Source organism: Dendrobates tinctorius, unplaced genomic scaffold (genome assembly GCF_039654945.1).
Source record: "Dendrobates tinctorius isolate UK_male_01 unplaced genomic scaffold, ASM3965494v1 ptg000022l, whole genome shotgun sequence".
NCBI classification, from domain to species: Eukaryota; Metazoa; Chordata; class Amphibia; order Anura; family Dendrobatidae; genus Dendrobates; species Dendrobates tinctorius.
In genome coordinates, this window is record NW_027361690.1 from 34028835 (window position 1) to 34050813 (window position 21979).

The following is a 21979-nucleotide window of genomic DNA, read 5'->3' on the forward strand; positions in this document are numbered from 1 at the left end:
CCACTCCTTTCTTGAGCAGTGTAAGCTGCCTACTCTTACTAAGAACACTGTAAATACACTGAATAAAGAAATCACGGGTGAAGAGGTAGGAGAGGTGCTTAAATTACTTCGTAATGGAAAATCACCGGGTCCAGACGGCCTGACATACTTCTACTACAAGGCGTTTGCGGTTCGATTCACCCCCTATTTAGTTAAATTATTTAATAGCTTCCTCACGGGCTCCCCTATACCCGCAAGTATGCTACATTCTTACATTACGCTTATACCCAAACCGGGGAAGGATGCTATGGAATGTGCCAATTATAGGCCCATAGCACTCCTTAATGCTGATATGAAAATCTTTACTAAACTACTGGCTCTACGTCTTTCAGCGCTACTCCCTCACCTAATACACAAAGACCAGGTGGGTTTTGTCCCATGTAGACAGGGAGGAGACAATACCAGGAAGATCATTGACTTAGTAGAGGTTGTTAATAAGACAGAGAGTGAAGCACTCCTTCTTAGTTTGGATGCGGAGAAGGCATTTGACCGACTGGGGTGGCCATTCATGTTCGAAACGTTACATCATTTTGGAATTTCGGGTGCATTTATTACTGCCCTGAAAAGTCTATATTCATGCCCCTCAGCTTCGGTCAGGCTTCCTTATGCCACATCTCAACCCTTTCAAATACACAACGGCACCCATCAGGGATGCCCTTTGTCCCCCCTTCTTTTTGTCTTGTGTATTGAACCATTGGCTGCTGCTATTCGCAATGACCCTAATATACGTGGAGTAATGGTACGAGATAAGGAGTTTAAGCTATCTCTATATGCCGATGATGTCCTATTGATTTTGTCCAAACCACATATCACCCTCCCGAATTTGCATTCCTTATTGCTACAATTTGGAAGGCTGTCGGGGTATAAGGTCAACCAGAACAAAACGGAAGCTCTGCCTCTTAATATTCCACAGGTACGGGTTTCCTCATTACAGGAAAACTACAACTATAAATGGAAAAATATATCCTTGACATACCTGGGGATACAATTAACATCTAAGTATAAGCTATTATACCAGCAGAACTATCCTAGTTTATTTACTGAGATAAAAAAGCTCCTGCTCAATTGGAACAGGCTCCCGTTGTCTCTGTTTGGCAGAATCTCTGCAGTCAAAATGTCTGTTCTGCCAAAGCTACTTTACCTATTTGAGACCCTTCCGGTGTGTGTGCCATACAAAGAGTTGCGCAACATTCAGTCTAGTATACTTCAATTTGTTTGGGCCCACAAGAGACATAGAATCAAGAAAACCACTTTATTTGACAGTAAACTGAGAGGAGGCTTGGGGGTCCCAGATATTACTAGGTACTACTGGGCAGTACACTTACGTCACATCCCTGCATGGTCTAATCGCTGTGCCTTCTCTAGATGAATGGAAATAGAGAAGTTATGGCTTGCCCCAATACACCCAAACTCCTACCTCTGGGGCACCTCATCTAACAAGCTTGATCCACATACCCTGGGCCCTATAGCCTTCACTAAGAGGATATGGGACTGTTGTGTCAAAAAGTTTCCACTTAAATCCGAACGTTCTCCCTTGACTTCTTTTCTTTTTAATCCCAGAATGCCAGACGGTATGCAGGGTATAGCGACTAAAACATGGTTTGACAGGAAACTCTTTTGCTTTGCTGACATAGTAGACGCAAGTTCCAGAGTCCTTCTCCCCTACGCCAACATATCTGCTAAATTCAATCTCCCTGGCAATTTCCAGTATCGGTATTTACAAGTAAGACACCTGATGCATTCCTTTTTTGCCTCCTTAGAAGTCTCTATCCCTACACTATTTGAAAGATTATGCAGAGCTGGGGTTTCTACTAAAGGCCTCATCTCAGATATATATCGTATTTTAGTTGCCCCATGCCCAGAAGACAAGCCAAATCACACCTATATGAGGAAATGGGAAGATTTCCTTGGTGAGACCATTCCCTTGTGTACGTGGAAACGGATCTGGGATACTGCCTCAAAGACATCTTCGTGCTATGTTTATAAGGAAAATCAGTATAAATTAATTATGTATTGGTATCACACCCCATCACTACTACATAAACTAAACCCAACTATACCTGACAATAGTTGGAGGTGTGGAGCTACAGGAGGAGACATACCGCACATATTCTGGGTATGCCCCAATATCCAGGGTTTCTGGAGGCTGGTGCAATCTCTTATTTATAAAGTAACTAACCTTCGGGTTCCCCTGGATCCTAAATTCTACATATTAAATATACCACTTGTTCAGCTGGGGAAGAGAGTGAAGCGGTTACTGTTGCATATGACCACAGCCGCCAGGTGTCTAATTGCCTGTAACTGGAGGTTAGCCCACCCACCCTCACTTGCCGATCTCCATTCTCGGATCCAAGATGTGAGAAGGATGGAGTATCTATCTGCCTTGTCAAATGACACGGTAGATCTTTTTGAAAGTGTTTGGTCACTATGGGACACTTATTGGGCCAATAAAGAATAACAGTGAAGTTTGGCCTTGATGGAAGCCTGAAATATTCACCTTCCCCGCTCCTTCCCCCCCCTCCTTATATTTCCCTGTCTAGTATTGTATTGTTCGTCTTGTCATATTCCCTGTTTTCATTGTATTAGTGGATATTAAGATATGTATACTGATTTCTGGTTTACAGTTATTGCTAACAAGCTTGTGAGACATATCTATACATTCATGTACTTTTTCTGTATCTGTTTAAAAATGTTAATAAAATACACAGTTAAAAAAAAAAAAAACTTACTGGCCTATAATTTCCAAGTTCAGTTTTTGTCCCCGTTTTAAATATTGGCACCACATTTGCTATACGCCAGTCCTGTGGTACAGACCCTGTTATTATGGAATCTTTAAAGATTAAAAATAATGGTCTATCTATGACTGTGCTTAATTCCTGCAGTACTCGGGGGTGTATCCCATCCGGGCCCGGGGATTTGTCAATTTTAGTGATTTTTAGACGCTGCCGTACTTCCTGCTGGGTTAAGCAGGTGACATTTAACGGAGAATTTTTATCCCTGATCACGTTATCCGTCATGGGATTTTCTTGTGTAAATACTGTTGAAAAAAAGTCATTTAGCATATTGGCTTTTTCCTCATCCTCATCCACCATTTTACCCAGACTATTTTTAAGGGGACCAACACTATCATTTTTTAGCTTCTTACTATTTATGTAGTTAAAGAATATTTTGGGATTATTTTTACTTTCTCTGGCAATGAGTCTCTCTGTCTCAATCTTTGCCGTCTTGATTTGCTTTTTACAGAATTTATTTAATTTTCTGTATTTATTTAATGCCTCATCACTACCTACTAGCTTTAATTCTCTAAATGCTTTATTTTTATCTCTTATTGCGCCCCTTACAGCTCTATTTAGCCATAGTGGTTTCCGCCTATTTCTAGCATGTTTATTCCCATACGGTATATACTGTGCACAGGTCCTATTCAGAATGCTAATAAACGTCTCCCATTTTCTTTGTGTATTTTTATGTCTCAGGATATCGTCCCAGTTAATTGCACCAAGATCATCTCTCATCCGTTGGAAATTTGCTTTCCTGAAGTTTAGTGTCCTTGTAACCCCTCTACTACACATCTTATTAAAGGATACATGAAAACTTATTAATTTGTGATCACTATTACCCAAGTGACCCTCAACCCTTACATTTGATATGCGGTCTGGCCTGTTGGTTAATATTTGGTCTAGCAGTGCCCCCCCTCTTGTTGGGTCCTGAACAAGTTGTGAAAGGTAATTGTCTCTCATAGTAGTCAAAAACCTATTACCTTTGCTGGAACTGCAGGTTTCGGTTCCCCATTGTATTTCAGGGTAGTTGAAGTCCCCCATAGTAATGACTTCTCCTTGAGTCGCAGCTTCATCTATTTGCTTTATGAGGATATTCTCTGTTGCTTCCATTATTTTTGGAGACTTATAACAAACCCCTATCAGTAATTTATTATTTTTCCCCCCTCCCCTTATCTCTACCCACAGGGACTCTACATTTTCATTAGACTCATATATATTATCACGAAGGATGGGTTTTAAGGATGATTTTACATATAAACACACACCTCCCCCTCGCTTATTTGTTCGGTCATTTCTGAACAGGCTATAGCCCTGTAAATTAACCGCCCAGTCATGGCTCTCATCCAGCCATGTCTCAGATATCCCCACCATGTCATAATTATGTTCCAACAACATTAACTCCAATTCCTCCATTTTGTTGGCGAGGCTTCTGGCATTAGTATACATGCACTTTATGTATCTCTCTGTACCTCTATTCTTTCTTAAATTATTAACTGTTCTAACCCCACCCCCCATGCCACCCCCACCCCCAATGTCATTATTTGTGCCCAGGTCTCTATCTGCACTGTCTTCCCCTCCTATAAAAGGAATACCCTCCCCCCCCGTCCCTAGTTTAAACACTCCTCCAACCTTCTAGCCATTTTCTCCCCCAGCACAGCTGCACCCTCCCCATTGAGGTGCAGCCCGTCCCTAGCGTAGAACCTGTAGCCAACTGAGAAGTCGGCCCAGTTCTGCAGGAACCCAAACCCCTCCTTCCTACACCAATTCCTGAGCCACTTATTAACCTCCCTAATCTCCCGTTGCCTCTCTGGTGTGGCACGTGGTACAGGAGGTATTTCCGAAAATACCACCTTGGAGGTCCTTGCTTTAAGCTTACAGCCTAATTCCCTGAAATCATCTTTAAGGACCTTCCACCTACCTCTAACTTTGTCATTTGTGCCAATGTGCACCATGACCGCTGGATCCTCACCAGCCCCTCCCAGTAATCTGTCAACCCGATCAGCGATGTGTCGGACTCGAGCGCCAGGTAGGCAGCACACCGTTCGACGATCCCTGTCTTTGTGACAGATTGCCCTATCTGTTCCCCTAATAATTGAGTCTCCCACTACCAGAACCTGTCTGGCCTGCCCTGCTCTCCTATTTCCCCCCTTACTGGAGCAGACACTCCTCCGGCTTTCAGAGGACATGCCTTGCTGCAGCAGTGCTACTCCTGCACTAACACTCCCCTCATCTGCCAACTTAGCAAACTTATTGGGGTGTGCCAGATCAGGACTAGCCTCCCTGGTGCTCTTCCCTCTACCCCGCCTTCTAACTGTCACCCAGCTAGCTGCTTCATTGTCCTGCAGCTCCAACCTAGCATCCCCCCCCTCATCTATCCCAGTGAGCGTCTGCTCAGTGAGCAAAAGACTCCTTTCCTTATTGTCTATGGATCTCAGTGTTGCCAGCTGCACATTTAGATCCAGTATCTGGGCTTCCAAATGCACAATGTGCTCACATCTCGCACAGCAGTATGCACCCTCGACCGGCTGTTCAAGGATTTCATACATGCGGCAAGACGTGCACTGGATGGCATTGGCAATAGTGGAGCACATCCTAATGGGGATTGCACCAGACAATAAGATAAGCAAAAATAAATTAAAAAAAAAAAAGTATTAATATTATATAACAGCAATTCAGTAAGAGCTCCCTTGGAAACTCCCTGAATCCAAAGTCACTGAATCTCAAGTCACACACTTACCACAGTTCGCACTTATGCTCAGGTCACACTCAGCTCATTCATTCTCAATTGGATTAAGGTCTGGGCTTTGATTAGGCCACTCCAAAACATTTACACGTTTCCCCTTATACCACTAGAGTTTTGCTTTAGCAGCATGATTTGGATTATTGTTTTGTTGAAAGGAGAACCTCCGTCCTAGTCTCAAATCACTGACAGACTGAAACAGGTTTTGCTCAAGAAAATACCGTATTTCGCATCCATCTTTCCCTCGACTCGGACCATTTTCCCTTTTGCTGAAAAACATCCCCACAGCATCATGCTGCCACCGCCATGTTTCACTGTGGGGATGTGTTCTTGGCGTGATGAGCTCTCTATGGAGTGTACAACATATTGTGGTCCTATGGACAGATACTCCAGTCTCTGTTTGGAAACTCTGCAGCTACTTTAGGCACACTTGAAATTGTGCTGCCTCTCTGATTAGTGCCATCCTTGCCCAGGCTGAGAGTTTTGGTGGGCATGTTTGTTGTGGTACCATGTTATTTCTATTTAATGACAATGGATTTGATGGTGCTTCGGGGGATCATCAGAGATTGGAATATTTTTTTATAACCCAACCCTGAGTTGTACTTTTCAACAACTTTGTCCTTGATTTGTTTGGAGATCTCCTTGGTCTTCATGGTGCTGTTTGGTTAGTGGTGCCTCTTGTTTAACCCCTTAAGGACCAGGGGTATTTTTGGTTGTGCATTTTCATTTTTTCCTCCCCTTCTTTCCAGAGCCATAACGTTTTTATTTTTCCATCAATATGGCCCTGTGAGGGCTTGTTTTTTTGCGGAACGAGTTGTACTTTTGAACGACACCATTGGTTTTACCATGTCTTGTGCTAGAAAACAGGAAAAAAATGCAATTATGATTCTCCAGGTCATTACAAGTTCATAGACACCAAACATGTCTAGGTTCTCTTTTAGCTAAGTGGTGAAAAAAATTTCCAAAGTTTGTTAAAAAAAACTGCGCCATTTTCCGAGACCCATAGCGTCTCCATTTCTCGTGATCTGGGGTTGGGTGAGGGCTTATTTTTTACACACCGAGCTGATGTTTTTCATGATACCACTTTTGTGCAGATACATTCTTTTGATCGCCCGTAATTGTATTTTAATGCAATGTCACAGCGACAAAAAAACCCCGTAATTCTGTCATTTTTTTTTTTCTCGCTACGCCGTTCAGCGATCAGGTTAATCCTCTTTTTATTGATCGGGCGATTCTGAACACAGCAATACCTAATATGTGTATGTTTGATTTTTTTTTTTTATGTTTTATTTTGAATGGGGCGAAAGGGGGGTGATTTGAATTTATATATTTTTTTTTAATTTTTCATATTTGTCAAAACTTTTTTTATTACTTTAGGCATGCTTCAATAGCCTCCATGAGAGGCTAGAAGCATCCACAACTCGATCGGCTCTGCAGCATATAGGAGATGAGCAGATTGCCTATACAGTTGTGGCCAAAAGTATTGACACCCCTGCAATTCTGTCAGATAATACTCAGTCTCTTCCTGAAAATGATTGCAAACACAAATTCTTTGGTATTATTATCTTCATTTAATTTGTCTTAAATGAAAAAACAGAAAAAGAATTGTCCTAAAGCCAAATTGGATATAATTCCACACCAAACATAAAAAAGAGGGTGGACAAAAGTATTGGCACTGTTCGAAAAATCATGTGATGCTTCTCTAATTTGTGTAATTAACAGCACCTGTAACTTACCTGTGGCACCTAATAGGTGTTGGCAATAACTAAATCACACTTGCAGCCAGTTGACATGAATTAAACTTGACTCAACCTCTGTCCTGTGTCCTTGTGTGTACCAAATTGAGCATAGAGAAAAGAAAGAAGACTAAAGAACTGTCTGAGGACTTGAGAAACCAAATTGTGAGGAAGCATGAGCAATCTCAAGGCTACAAGTCCATCTCCAAAGACCTGAATGTTCCTGTGTCTACCGTGCGCAGTGTCATCAGGAAGTTTAAAGCCCATGGCACTGTGGCTAACCTCCCTAGATGTGGACGGAAAAGAAAAATTGACAAGAGATTTCAACGCAAGATTGTGCGGATGTTGGATAAAGAACCTCGACTAACATCCAAACAAGTTCAAGCTGCCCTGCAGTCCGAGAGTACAACAGTGTCAACCCGTACTATCCGTCGGCGTCTGAATGAAAAGGGACTGTATGGTAGGAGACCCAGGAAGACCCCACTTCTTACCCCGAGACATAAAAAAGCCAGGCTGGAGTTTGCCAAAACTTACCTGAAAAAGCCTAAAACGTATTGGAAGAATGTTCTCTGGTCAGATGAGACAAAAGTAGAGCTTTTTGGGCAAAGGCATCAACATAGAGTTTACAGGAGAAAAAAAGAGGCATTCAAAGAAAAGAACACGGTCCCTACAGTCAAACATGGCGGAGGTTCCCTGATGTTTTGGGGTTGCTTTGCTGCCTCTGGCACTGGACTGCTTGACCGTGTGCATGGCATTATGAAGTCAGAAGACTACCAACAAATTTTGCACCGCTGGAGCCCACATCAAAGCGGGTATGACGGAGTATGTCCATCATTGTACGTTACGGGGTTAATGGTGTTGCAGTCTCTGTGGCCTTTCCTAAAAGGTAAAGTGTATATACTCACAGACCATGTGTCACTTAGATTGCACTCAATCACGAAGCATGTGACTTATGAAGGTAATTGCTTGCAACAGAAATTTTTAGGCACTCGATAGCAAAAGGTGTGAATGCATATGCCAATTTTTAGTCATTTGATCCCATAAATTATAATTTTTGCTTATTTTGTTCTCACTTCACGTCAGCAGACTATTTAGTGCTGAAGCGCCATACACAAATCAGATTACAAAAATATTTAAACACAGGTTGTAATGTAACAAAATAAGTAAAAGGACAAGGGGGGAATAATTTTGCAATCCACTGTACGTGCACAATAACATGTCATGACTTAGATGTCAATTACATTCACACACTGGATACTAATATATTAGTTGATAATTACCAATGCATTAATGTTGTAGAGGTACAATCAGTAACTAGTTGTACTCGCATTATACAAGTCCACAGACATGTCATTAGTTTATGATGTTATGTATTTTCTCTATAGGATGATGTCGCTGTCTACTGGAGGCCATCAACTGAGTTCACTGGGAACTTGTAAGTAATAAAGCCAGAAATATGGTACATTCAGTATATAGCTACCTGATGTCCGACCACTGAGAATCCCACCATTTTCAGAATGGGACACTTTTATCCCCAATAGAATTGGGCAGCAGTGGAAATGCTCAACCGCCACTCCATTCATTGTCTATAGGACTGCGAGCGCAGTGCTCGCTCTTTTTCAGCAGCCCTGCAATGAATGAATGGAGCGGCAGTCGAGTATGCACACTGCTCCCCAATTCGAACAAAGATAAAAGTGCCTCTTTTTGTCCATCCTTCTGGGTTCCAGCAGTCTGATGCCTACCGATTTTCAGTATTCAGTAGTTAGGTGATAACTTCTTTTCACTGGACATTTACAGTGCGGCTGTCTTAAGATATTGGCAGTTTAGAAAGAAGCTCTGTATTCTTATATATCACGTTTGGATACATATACAGTGGGTGAAGTAAGTATTGAACACTTCACCAGCTTTCTAAGTAAATATATTTCTAAAGGCGCTATTAAAGTATTTAATTATCTTGCCAACAAATAGAAAACGTCTTTATTTGCCCAGACATGGGGCACATGTGATGCCAGGAAGGTGTTAGGTCTCAAGATCATCCAGGACTTCAATGATCTGTTGGTTAATGTTGCTAAATTCTCACCAGATGTTGGTAACAACCTGGTGAGAATTTCAGGTGTGTATTATGGCATCCAAAGAGTTCAATTTTGGTGTCATCTCAGCAGATTATTGTCACAGGGACACCGCGACAGAGAGGGACCAGAAGATCACAGCGTCTGGTCACACAAAATCCTGCACTGATTAGAAATGCTTCACCATCCTATTAAACAGTGCAGGTTTTCCTTGCTCTGTCATGGAAAGGGATAATCAGTTCAGTTGATATCCTGAAGCTCTCAAGCTCTCCATCATGAATTGTTTCTGGGTCGCCCTCCCAGGGCTGTGGGGTACTCGGTACCGGGCCGGTGTCAGCGGGATGTGTCACAGCAGCGGTGACCCGGTCCGTGTTCCTGGGCGCCCAAGTAATGGGGGGAATGTAGTTAATGGAATGGAATAGTTTGTGACGCCACCTGTTTTTGCTCGGCAAGGGAGATGTTAAGCCGACGCTGCATGCAGATCCCCTGGGACTGATGGTAGGGTGCAGCAAAGGTGTAAAAGCTCCCCACAGGTGAAGCTGTAACCCCAGGGCAGTGTAATGGCAATAGATGAGAATAGGCGCAGGCGGTGTGAGGAATGCTGGTACCCAGATGTAACGGTGCTGACGGTGTTCGCGCACAAATGAATGGAAGACACTAGGGCTTGCAGTTCAAAAGCTTTACTCACAGTCCGTGGTACACACTGGTGCCTGCCTCCGTGCCGTGTCCTCCGGGGCAGAGACTCAATCAACCTCCCGGGCAAGTCAGGATTCTCCTCTCCAACACTGTGCCAAAATGTACCTCTCCTGAACGACTCCTCTATTGCGCCTTAAGGTGTGAAGAGCTCCAGTACCGTGGTACTCTGGAGTTCCTCCTGTCAGATGTCCCTAACAACTCTACTTGTATGGCAGACAGCTGTAGCCTCTCTCAGGGACTCCCTTCTCCGGAGTCCTGGCTCTCTATTCAGTTGCTGTTGTGCCCCAAGTCGTAGATGGGAGTAGTGCATCTACAGCCAACTACTTCACCGGTGTCTGCTGCAGAACCATAAGCGTCCGTACAACCTCGGGGACCGGGCCCCGGCCTTGCGCTGAGAACCTATAGGCAGGGTTCCTCTTCCGACCCACAACTCCTCTCTGTTCTCTCTACTCCTCTTTCCTATGGAAGCTTAGGTTGCAGTTCTACGTCTTTCTCCTTCTGTTCCTCTCCCGTGCCAGCTGGCTCAGATCACAGAGGCAGCTGCAGCACTCCTTCTTCTCTCCCTCTTCTAGGGATCTCCTTCCTCTCGGACCCGTCCTCAGACTCTCCTGACTGACTGTCCAGACTGAACTGTAATTCTAAACCTTCCAAACCTTTTATATGGATCTCAACTCCACCCACCTCCCAGCACATCCAGTGTTCCAAGCAGGGAACCACCAGAGGCACTCCTAATGTCTAGGAGGAGAAAGAGCCCTCAATGTGATTGTGCTGAACTACCCTGTTGTGTGGGATGCGAGTGTTGGAGTGTGGAAAGGAGTTCCCAACCTACCTAGTTGGTGGGGCACTACACCTTAGGAGAAGGTGCAGTACCTCTGTGGCGACTGAGCCTCAGGGGCACCACATTTCAGCTGTTCTTTGTTGGCCACTCCCCTCTGGTATATATGCTCGTCAATGGCAGTTGATGGCTCTGCTTCCTGATTAGGTGTTGGAGGAGAAATTCAGTGTTTGGAGTAGGTGGTTGGAGGGTTGTTCAGGAAAATTCTGCTTGGAGTCCGTTTGCATGTTTATCCTCATCCTCTCCTATTTGGTTTCTCCTACCTATCCCTACCCTGTGTTCTACTCTGTTGTTTTGTAAATGTATTTGTATGATTGTAATTTTCTTTCTTCCCTGTCTGTCTACCCTTGTCTGTTGGTTAGTGTAATTGTATACACTTCAGCCTCACACCTCCCTGGGTGGGGAAGGGAACAGATATGGTTTAACAGCATCTCCTCCTTCTGGTGTAATTCGGGGGGGGGGGGGGACAGGAATAGAATAATAACCTTGATACTGTGCACATTATATAACACTGTTTTGTAGAGCAAATTGAGCGCGAATTATACCACATTTAGCTTAGTAAACCTATGAGACTATATCTGATAAATATGAATACATGTTTTACTTCTTGCATTTCTGTGAATAATGGCCTGTATACATTTATACACTTTACTGTTATTGTGACTAATATTTTGCTGTATACTTTTTCACTGCTGCCGTTTTTCTTTTCAAAATGTAATAAAAAGGATTGTGAAAAGTTCCCATAACACAGAGACTTGCATTGACATTTTTCTTTTGGCCCAAAAAAATTCAGAAAGAAAGATAACAACATGATGTGAAGGAGCCTAACATGATCCTGTTTTGTTTCACATGTAGATACAAAGGTGAAGGCTCAGTGGCAGCTAATCCAGAAGATGTTTGGAAATGTTTAAAACCAGAAGCTGGTGGCCTGAGGGTGAAGTGGGATACTAATGTGGATGATTTTCAGCTCTTGGAAACTGTTACTGATGTGAGTACAGAAAGATCAGATAAAGGGAGGAAGTCATTTCTGGACTGCATCACAAATGACCTCACAAGGTTGAACTTGATGGCCATTACATTTCATAACATGTTTATTAGCTACCGTAAATCTTCCAGGTGAACTTACAGGGATTGTCCAGACTTTAAGCTACAATTCTGCACTCACTCTATGTGACTTGTAGTGCAGTGATGAGGCAGTGACCTAGCAAAGTTCCAAATAAAAGTCTCTTTAATGTTCAACTCACATAAGCACAGCACACGATATCCTTTGGATCGCAGCCAGGAACCATATCCTCTGGATTGCAGTCAATAAACACACCAATCCTTCTTCGGTTTACCGCCAGGCACAAGATAGTCCACCCCCGGAATCACAGCCGGGTACAGGACAGCCTACCTCTGAGATCTGTTGCCATGGGTGACTGCACCATCGTGTACATTGTGGGTGCCAGGCCTTTCTGCTCCGGTTGCCTGTGTTGCCTCACACAGGTGGAGCTCTGCAAAACTTTCTGCTCTGCATGCTTGACAGACCAAACTAACACTGACCCTGACACACCCAAACCCTTTACTGCAGGCATTTTAACTAGAATCTGGCCGTGGGCCACATGGGAAAGCCGGGCCGGGAATTAAACAGACTGCACCACTGCCATCTGTAGTCTGTTTCAAAACACAAAAGCCCAGAGCAGGTTTTCCCTAAGTCTGCCTTGGACAACCAGCATATCCAAGACCTATACTCACTTTTATTCTGTATTGCAACCACAGCTACGCCTGTGACTGCAAAGCACTCCCATGACCTCAATACACCTCCGTGCGCATCCTGGGGGGGAACACACAGCGATTCCTACATGTGACATTGGTCACTGCCTCACAGACTACAAACTTGTGAATCCTCAAATCACACCCGCTGTGACTATTCTCTGGTGCTGGCGGTGGGAACTACAGACTCGTGACTGCACGTGTGTGATTTGCATACATTTGATCACGTGCTGACTAAATGGGCGCGACCTCACTAAGTTCAAGTGTATTGAGCTAGGCCGGATGCAGTCTAATCTGAATGTGCCTGGGAGCCTGTAAAATAATACTTATCCTGTAAAATACTCAGGACTAGTTACCAGATAAAAATATAGTGGTTTATTTGGATTCTTCCATCAAAGAAAAGATTATTACAGAAAAACATAAAAATAGGTGAAAGAGAGATTGTCCATTAGTTCATATATAAGCTTGTAAAAGACATGTGTCCTGTAGTGCGTAGCTTCTCTGGAGGGGGGTTGGATTAACATACCAGCTGTTCAGCTCTGTCCGTGCGGAGAGGACATCTTGCGTCTGTGTCTCATGATGGTGAGGAAAGGATCCAGCGACCTCTACAGTTAGCTATGAATTATATACGTCTCTTAAAGCACGTGATCCTGGTATATATGGAGTTGTCCTGTACCATGAGCCATGCTTACAAAAATAGCCTATGTCGTTGTCAGCAATGTACAGGACTGAGTGTAATAAGAATACAACTCCATAACTAATATATATATATCCATAACTAATATAAATCCATAACTAATAATATTTAACAATTCCCCCTTTTGAGGGAGACAGACATTAATTGGAACCCTCAAAATATAATGAGATCTTTTTTCCTTCTTTTCTTCTTCTTTGACAAAATAATTTAATATCAATAATAATAATAATTACCGTTATACGTACTCAATGATATAATTGATGTGCATTCATGTTATGGTAAGCCGTGAACAATGTTCATATAAAATATGTATAATTATACTTCCCTAAGTCTAAATTGAAGTATTTCAGGTCCAGTCATCATCATCTGGTCTTCATTTTGATGTCTTCTGTCTTCTTCTTGGTTCTTTTAAAAACACAGTTTTTCTATAGCATATAGATGTTGTAGAAATCGTGTTGTGTATCAAATCAAAGTCCATAAATTCAAATGTTAATACGAAAACAAAGTCTATGTAGCTTTAATATCTGTGCAGTGTCATCTTTAAAAACCTGGGCTTACATTGGCTCGCCTTGGATATTCTGGAATCCTCCATCGGCACTGGTCTTTGAACAGGTGTGACGTCTTTGGTCAGCAAAGCAAGGGTTAAAATGACTCTTCCTTGCTAAACATAGCACCATAACCAGTCCTCAGTCCTAATGCACAGGACATATGTCAGGGTTGTAGCTTCCTGACAATTACCTTATTGTTCACCAGTCTTCATCGAAGCTTTACAGGTGATTGGAACCTCTGGAACTTGATAAGAACGTGATAACACAGTTCATCTCAGCATCATAGGAGCATCGTCCTCTGGTTGTCAGGTTAGACACTTTAATTGTGACTGTCAGTGGTGGATACTGCACTTGTGACTGTCAGTGGTGGATACTGCACTTGTGACTGTCAGTGGTGGATACTGCACTTGTGATTAACACAGTTCATTTCTCAGAAATCATAGCTTTGTTACCTTCTGGGACTTCTGGATAGCGGCATTCTTCTTCTTGCAACTGATAATAAAGACTTTTCATATTAAAATTGATTCTTAACGTAATTTCAGTATCTTGCTTGAAGTCTTCATTCCCTATTCTATACCAAATCTGGTAATTTTCCTATCCTATAATATCACAGCGTACCATAGCAATCAGTAATATCCATATAATTATTATCAGAATTTGTACTGTATATGGATTTCAATGTTTGAAATAATAAACCAACAATAAGTGATAATACATTATTATCCATATTTTTTTCATGTGATAGAACATTTTTTTATGTCATAGGTGTAATTACCTTTTTCAACCCATAGGTGTCACTGTGTTTTATGTAACCAGTGTTTTCATCTTTATTAATAAGGAATATATTTATTATACTAATATGTAGGAATGTATAGCCATGAACCAAAATAAGAATATATGAGTGAGTGAATGAATGAATGAATAAAAGAATTGTTGCATATAACTCAGAAGTGAAACATTTTCCTTTGTAATAAAACCATATCATTGCTATATTTAATGAAGCGATATTCTCAGTAGATATTACTTTACTAAATATTGATGAAAGAAAAATTAAAAATTTAAGAATTATAATAAAAATAGATTAAAAAATTGAAAATTAAAAATAAGAATAAGAATAAAAATAAGAATAAGGCCTTTATGTTGATGCAGAGTAGTTATGTCCTCAGTAACATATACCCTTAATATTTCCATGATCTGGATTTTCATAATTGTCATAAACTTGTGTTACCAAAATATTCAAATTATGCAACTTTGCATGTATTACTCCTCTTAGTGTAAAGAAATGACTCTTTATAATACTTATTATTATACCCAATACTTATACCATTGAACCTTATTTATTTCTTTTCTATTAAAATGTGTGAAGAAGAGGTACTAATCAAATGTGATGATGTAGTCAGGATCAAAAACATATTTTCCCCCTTAATACCAAAAAATATTGTTCTATGAAATAATTCATTTATCAAAACCAAAATTAAAAATAATTAATTTATAAATTGTGTAAATATTATACTTGCTTATACCATTATTTGTCTGAAGATGTGTGACCATTAAAATTAATTTGAATATCATAAAATTATCCTTTGGAAAAATTAATTTAAATGTAGATTTTCTTCATAAACCATTTTGATGTGCGATTGCACTTATCCACAATTAACTAAATCAATAAATAATAATTACTATAGAAATACAGAAATATATGTTGTGTAGATAATATTTCATTATATATCCTAATATTCTAATAATTTAACTGATCTGCATATTTCTCCTAAAGATAAAAGCTTTTGGGTTTTTTTTTTTCTCTCTCATTCAGAATCCTGAGGCCTCATACACATCAAACGTATCACATTACTCGCACAGCAGCTGCTCATACACTCAGTCACTGTCACTCAGACTGTGTGACATATTTAAGTTTAAACCAAATTACCCCACATACGAAGGTGTGATGAATACACGTATTTTAACCCAAATTATCATAATTATCAATGCATTGTAAACTATTTAAATTTAGTCTTAATATTTCTTTGAATATTCCCCGAATACACATGACATAAATATATGTATAGCTATACTTGACATTTAGGCCTGGAAAAAAAAAATTCCATTGGTTTGCAAAAGTTGAGACCCAAAGACCCAAAGAACAGGGACATGGTATACTGGTTTACCTATTTTTAGAACCAAGTTCAAATTTCATATGCTGTGGTTGTCATTCAAACCATGCAGTTAGTTATATGCATATTATTTCAGTGTTAAATATATAAAATCATGCAATTATTGCAACTTCCTGTGTAAATAAAGGCATAAATCCTTGGAAGAGAATTTTTCCGATTAAGTCCTGCTTTGAAATGAAAATTCTAAGGAAACATAAAAGAGAAGGTTAATATCATATTCATAATTCTAAATATTATTATTGATGTAAATTTTAATTTTCATTAAAAAAATACAGTTCTACTATTTCTACTTCTACAAACACTCTATATATACTGTATGAATATGTATATATCCACAAACCATATAATTCTTTTACACAATATATAATTACTTTTTCTAGCCAATTCCTACACCCATACTTATTTCTCTGCAAAAAATATCCTGAAAGGTTCTTGCCATTTTGAAGCTGATAGATTCTTGGAGCAGAGTATTCAGTTTACAGGCCATGATGTCACTCACCACCTGCTTCTGTCTGTCAAATTCGGCCATCTTTGTTACAGAAAGAAGATCAGAACTTGGAATTTTATAGGGCTTAAACTGTGAAGTTTTTTCGGTGATCCTTTGCATCATTCCATAGGGCTTATAACAAACGTGATTTTCTTCGTTCTTCATAGATTTGATTTTGAGGAAAACTCATTTTAGAAGGCTTTGCTAATACAGGCTTCTGATAAGATTTTACTCTGCCTGTCTTCACAAAATTAGCACAATTTACTTTCCTTTCACGATTCTCGTGTTTTCTGGTAAAATCAAGAGATTGCGCACATTCCAATAAAGAATCTTTTTGTGACGCAATAACACGAGATGCAGGATTTAAAAACCAAAATTTGCTTACAAAACTCCTTATGAGGGACGGTGTTTTGACATTCTCACTCAGCATTTTGTACAGACGGTCATATATGGACATAAACGTAAAAGTACATTCCTTCCGACCAATCCTTAATTTTTGAAGAATATCAATATCTGGATGATTTTCATTTGATGAACAAAAAATGAGAATTTGTAATCTGTCCTTATCAGATAAATTATCATGTTTTTCACCAGATAACTTTAAAGACCATCTCCTAGCAAAATTTACAGGGATCCACATTTTGAACAACTGATTCTTCTCCTCGTTAGATAAATCAAATTTATCAACACAACTTTCAAAAACCTCAAAGTTTCTACAAACATGGATTTTGTTATCATATGCAGGAATGATTTTGCATATTTTTAGCAAAGTTTTTCTTACTTTCCTTCGGATTTGGGCCTGTGAGTCGTCTATTTTTAGTCGTACGTCTTTCCCTTGTACGTCATCTACGTCAGTTCTGAAGTCTCCTCCTACTTCTCCATCTTGTTCCACGTCTGCAAGGTCACCTTGAATGGCCGCTACAGACACTTGATTACAGTCAATCTCGAGAACATCACAACAATCATTTTTGGATTTCTCTGACACAGATCTATGAAATATATCTACCATCTGTAGAATATTTTTTAATCTCTCTTTCTCTATTGAAGAATTTACAATCTAACTTCTGATTCGCCATTTCGCACTCGGCATATAATCTAAGCCATAATACTTCTGGATTAGACTTGTCTACAGACTTAAATTTCAATTTACTCTGCTTAGCAAGAGAATTAATGACATCCATTTCTCTTACCTTGAAATGTCTCAGCTTGTTCCTTTGATGGACAACGCTGGGCTCCTGTCTTCACACGTCTGGCTTCAGCACGTCTGGCACTTTGGCACTTGTAGTACTTCTCAATCCATCTGGCAATTCTTAGTCGTCACTTCTAGATTCTGTCTGATTCTTGTGAATAGTAGAGTTCCTGATAACTTGCACATATGACTGACGTTAGCAAAGTTCAATCCCCCTTTTGGGCAAGTTGAGGGAAATCCGCAAAAAAGTACAAAAATTCAGATCTGGCTGGCTCTCCAATGTAAAATAATGCTTATCCTGTAAAATACTCAGGACTAGTTACCAGATAAAAATATAGTGGTTTATTTGGATTCTTCCATCAAAGAATAGATTATTACAGAAAAACATAAAAATAGGTGAAAGAGAGATTGTCCATTAGTTCATATATAAGCTTGTAAAAGACATGTGTCCTGTAGTGCGTAGCTTCTCTAGAGGGGGGTTGGATTAACATACCAGCTGTTCAGCTCTGTCCGTGCGGAGAGGACATCTTGCGTCTGTGTCTCATGATGGTGAGGAAAGGATCCAGCGACCTCTACAGTTAGCTATGAATTATATACGTCTCTTAAAGCACATGATCCTGGTATATATGGAGTTGTCCTGTACCATGAGCCATGCTTACAAAAATAGCCTATGTCGTTGTCAGCAATGTACAGAACTGAGTGTAATAAGAATACAACTCCATAACTAATATATATATCCATAACTAATATAAATCCATAACTAATAATATTTAACAGAGCCTGCATATTGCATACTTTTTGTCATATGACTGCCCGCTCCCAGCACCGGAGAATCCTTGCAGTGTGTGCGATGTGAGGATTCACAAGTCTGCAGTCACATAAAGTAACTGCAGACTTGTAGCCTAAGGCCAGACAAACCCTTTAACATTTGCAAGGATACTGCAGGGTGTACAGGGGTATTCTTTGTATTCCTTGCATAAGTACAGAATGATACATTCCTGGTTGCTGCTAGGCATTGTAGAGATAGGCTAGGCGTGTCATATTCACTGTACTAATATTGAGGTACTGCCTCACCATAGACAACCCGTCTATGTGTCAGTCCACAGTTTTGTTGTGGCTAATTGCTACGGAAGCCACATCGCTTACAGAACGACATCACTAAATGGACATCAATGGCACTCTACTGTCCTCATTGACATATAATGGTGACCTTGGATTCTGATGTGGTATACATCATTTTGACTAACAAATAGTGATATGAGCATGATTTGTCATCATTGCCCAGTATGACGTGCCAACGTGATCAGCTGAATACCATGCATCCAGCTCTCAAAATTCTGGCATATGATTACTTTTGAGGAAAAGCCAAAGTTAGCATGGGGTATAGTGTTACATGGTGGCCAGACAAGAGCGCCTTAGTCTCCTCCTGTTTCTACAGTCAATGGGAATTTATTATTTTTATCTAATCTTGTTAAATGGGTAAAATTTCAGTGTGTTTGCAAAAATAATTATTACAAATCTCCTTCTACCTTTTGAATTATATAGCTTATTGCTATATACCTAGGTCACCGGCCTCTCCTGTGGTGTATCAGCGGTGGTTGACCTCCTAGGCAAGGAGTAAAACCCCCGTCACACACAGCGAGATCGCTAGCGAGATCGCTGCTGAGTCACAAGTTTTGTGACGCAACAGCGATCTCACCAGCGATATCGCTGTGTGGGACACTTATCAGCGACCGGCCCCCCTGCCTGGTATCGCTGATCGTGCTCGAATGGCCTGGACATTTTTTTGATCGTTGGTCTTCCGCTGGCCAGCATGCATCGCTGCGTGTGGGAGGCGGGAGATCAGCGAGCTGGAGCTGGTAACCAAGGTAAACATTGGGTTTCTAAGTGCCGCGCGGCGCTTAGAAACCCGATGTGTACGTAAGGCCTGTTTCACACTTCCGTTTTTTCAAATCCGTCAAAATCCGTTGGTTTCCGTAAAAAAACGGATCCGCCATTTTTTTGCAGGATCCGTTTTTTTTCCATAGCGGTTACCGCGGATCCGTCAAAAAACGGATCCGTTTTTTAAAAACGGATCCGTTTGCATCCGTTTCCGTCAAAAAAACGGAAACGGATCCGTTTGGCGGACACAAAAACGGAAGTGTGAAACAGGCCTAAGATACCAGCGCGCTGGTGCAGGGAGCTGGTAACCAAGGTAAATAGCGGGTTTCTAAGCGCTGAGATCTGCCTGTTTGGCAGCTCACCAGCGATCATGTAGCGACACACCAGCGATCCTGACAAGCTCATATCATTGTCGGGATCGCTGGTGAGTCGCTATGTGTGACGGGGCCCTTAAACACCTATGCAAGGAGTAAAGTGCTTGCAAGTTCTTAACCTTAAATTTTGTAATCACCTCCCTGGAGCCGGCTAATTGCTAATTTCAGTCTCCTAATTGCTCAAGCTATAGGTAGAGAAGAGCGCAATAGGGTCTTATCCGGGTGATTTATAAGAAACAATATAGAGATATACTCACCATTTCCAAGAGAGAGCTGAGCGTATAGAATCAATTTGTCAGCCTGCTGCACGTCCAACGGTCCACTCAGAGACCGCTTCGTAAATCTCTTTATGGAATAAAATTCTTGGACTTATGTGCGCTGCTAGACAAAATATCAGATCCAGATCATGTAGATAAATTGACCTTTTATTTCCCAACGCGTTTCGAAGTCCATACACTTCTTCCTCAGGGGATGACATATATCTCATCCCCTGAGGAAGAAGTGTATGGACTTTGAAACGCGTTGGGAAATAAAAGGTCAATTTATATGCATGATCTGGATCTGATATTTTGTTTAGCAGCGCACATAAGTCCAAGAATTTTATTCCATAAAGAAATTTCAGTGTCCTTGCACTCCTCTGCAATGGCTGAGGCAAAACTGCCCTTAATCACAGCATTGGTTGAATTCACAGTTCAGCCCACCGACACAACTATACTCCGGACCCAAATTGTCCATCTTCAGGAGCATACCACCCCCTGGCCAATGGAGGCTGAGGAGAGGTGCACTCCTGAAGAAATCCATGCAAAGGATTTGGAATTCGTATGAGAAGAATGCAGCTCTCACTGCTATTAAGATGTATTATGAAATTATCTAGCACACATTATTTCACTTAAAAACTCATTAGTAAAAATAATACCCATACATTTTTAAGCCTTGAATGTTACTTAGGGAGATCTATAATTAAAAGAGAAATATGTTATTTTGTCTCTTCTAGGAGGTCACTATTTGCCGGACAGTGACACCATCAGCTGCCATGGGCATTATTTCTCCTCGGGATTTTGTAGATGTTGTAATGATCAAAAGATATGAAGATGGTACCATAACGTCTAATGGTTAGTACAGGCCAGTTCCACACTATATAATTATGCTGTGTAATCAATATTTTGTCTGTCTTATAAGATGTGTAAGATGCCTCCGTTTTTCTTTTTGCCATGAGAGGTGGATTTTTCATGGTAAAGTTTGTCTCTCTGTTAGCACCAAGGGCATTAGTAGGGGATATAAATCCAGCTTTATCTCTCAACCCTTTACAAGCAAGTAGATAAATCATCTGAACATGGGGTAAGTTGCTGGCTGACGCCTTTGCTAAACTAGCCATGAACTCGTCAGTATCCATAAAACTACATTGCAAATAAATACTGAATTCAGTTTTGTTGTGATGCTATGGAATTGTTATTTCAGTCTAAAATAAATTAACACTTATTTTATATATTGTTATAGCTACAAATGTTGAGCATCTAAGCTGCCCTCCCCAGCGACCCTTCGTCAGAGGGTTTAACCATTCTTGTGGTTGTTTCTGTGCTCCTGTTCCTGGGTAAGCAAGCTAGAATTTCTCTTATGTGAACTTTAAAGCGACCTCCACTTAGTAGATTTAACTATACATTTCTACTGTCACTATACCTAATGGCCTCCTTTCTGCTGCTGCTCCTTCCGTATCTGCGATCAGTCCCCCATTCTCTTCATCTTCAAAATGGCTACTCCATAAGCATGGGGAAAGGCTGTGGTGAGTCAGGACCTCACCTGCTTGTTCTTTTCCCTGTATAGATAAAGCTCCTTCCTACACCACTGGAAAGGAAAGGAAAGGGGAGGTTCAGATTTACCACCACCTCTTGTAGTCACTATAACAGGTCTGATTTCTTCTGTCACTGGGGATGTTGTACTGATCCAGTTACAGTGGAAGATTATAGTGTGAATAATATATATAAAAAATA

At 40.8% G+C, this 21979-nt stretch overlaps 1 protein-coding gene across 1 annotated transcript in view; it reads left to right on the forward strand.

Moving 5' to 3' along the window:
• STARD5 (StAR related lipid transfer domain containing 5) overlaps nucleotides 1-21979 on the forward strand; it is a 39790-nt gene that overhangs the window by 11250 nt on the left and 6561 nt on the right. Inside the window, exons 2-5 of the mRNA XM_073568575.1 lie at nucleotides 8678-8727; nucleotides 11748-11880; nucleotides 20986-21103; nucleotides 21489-21582. Coding sequence (XP_073424676.1) covers nucleotides 8678-8727; nucleotides 11748-11880; nucleotides 20986-21103; nucleotides 21489-21582 — 395 coding nt within the window. The remainder of the gene's footprint in view (nucleotides 1-8677; nucleotides 8728-11747; nucleotides 11881-20985; nucleotides 21104-21488; nucleotides 21583-21979) is intronic.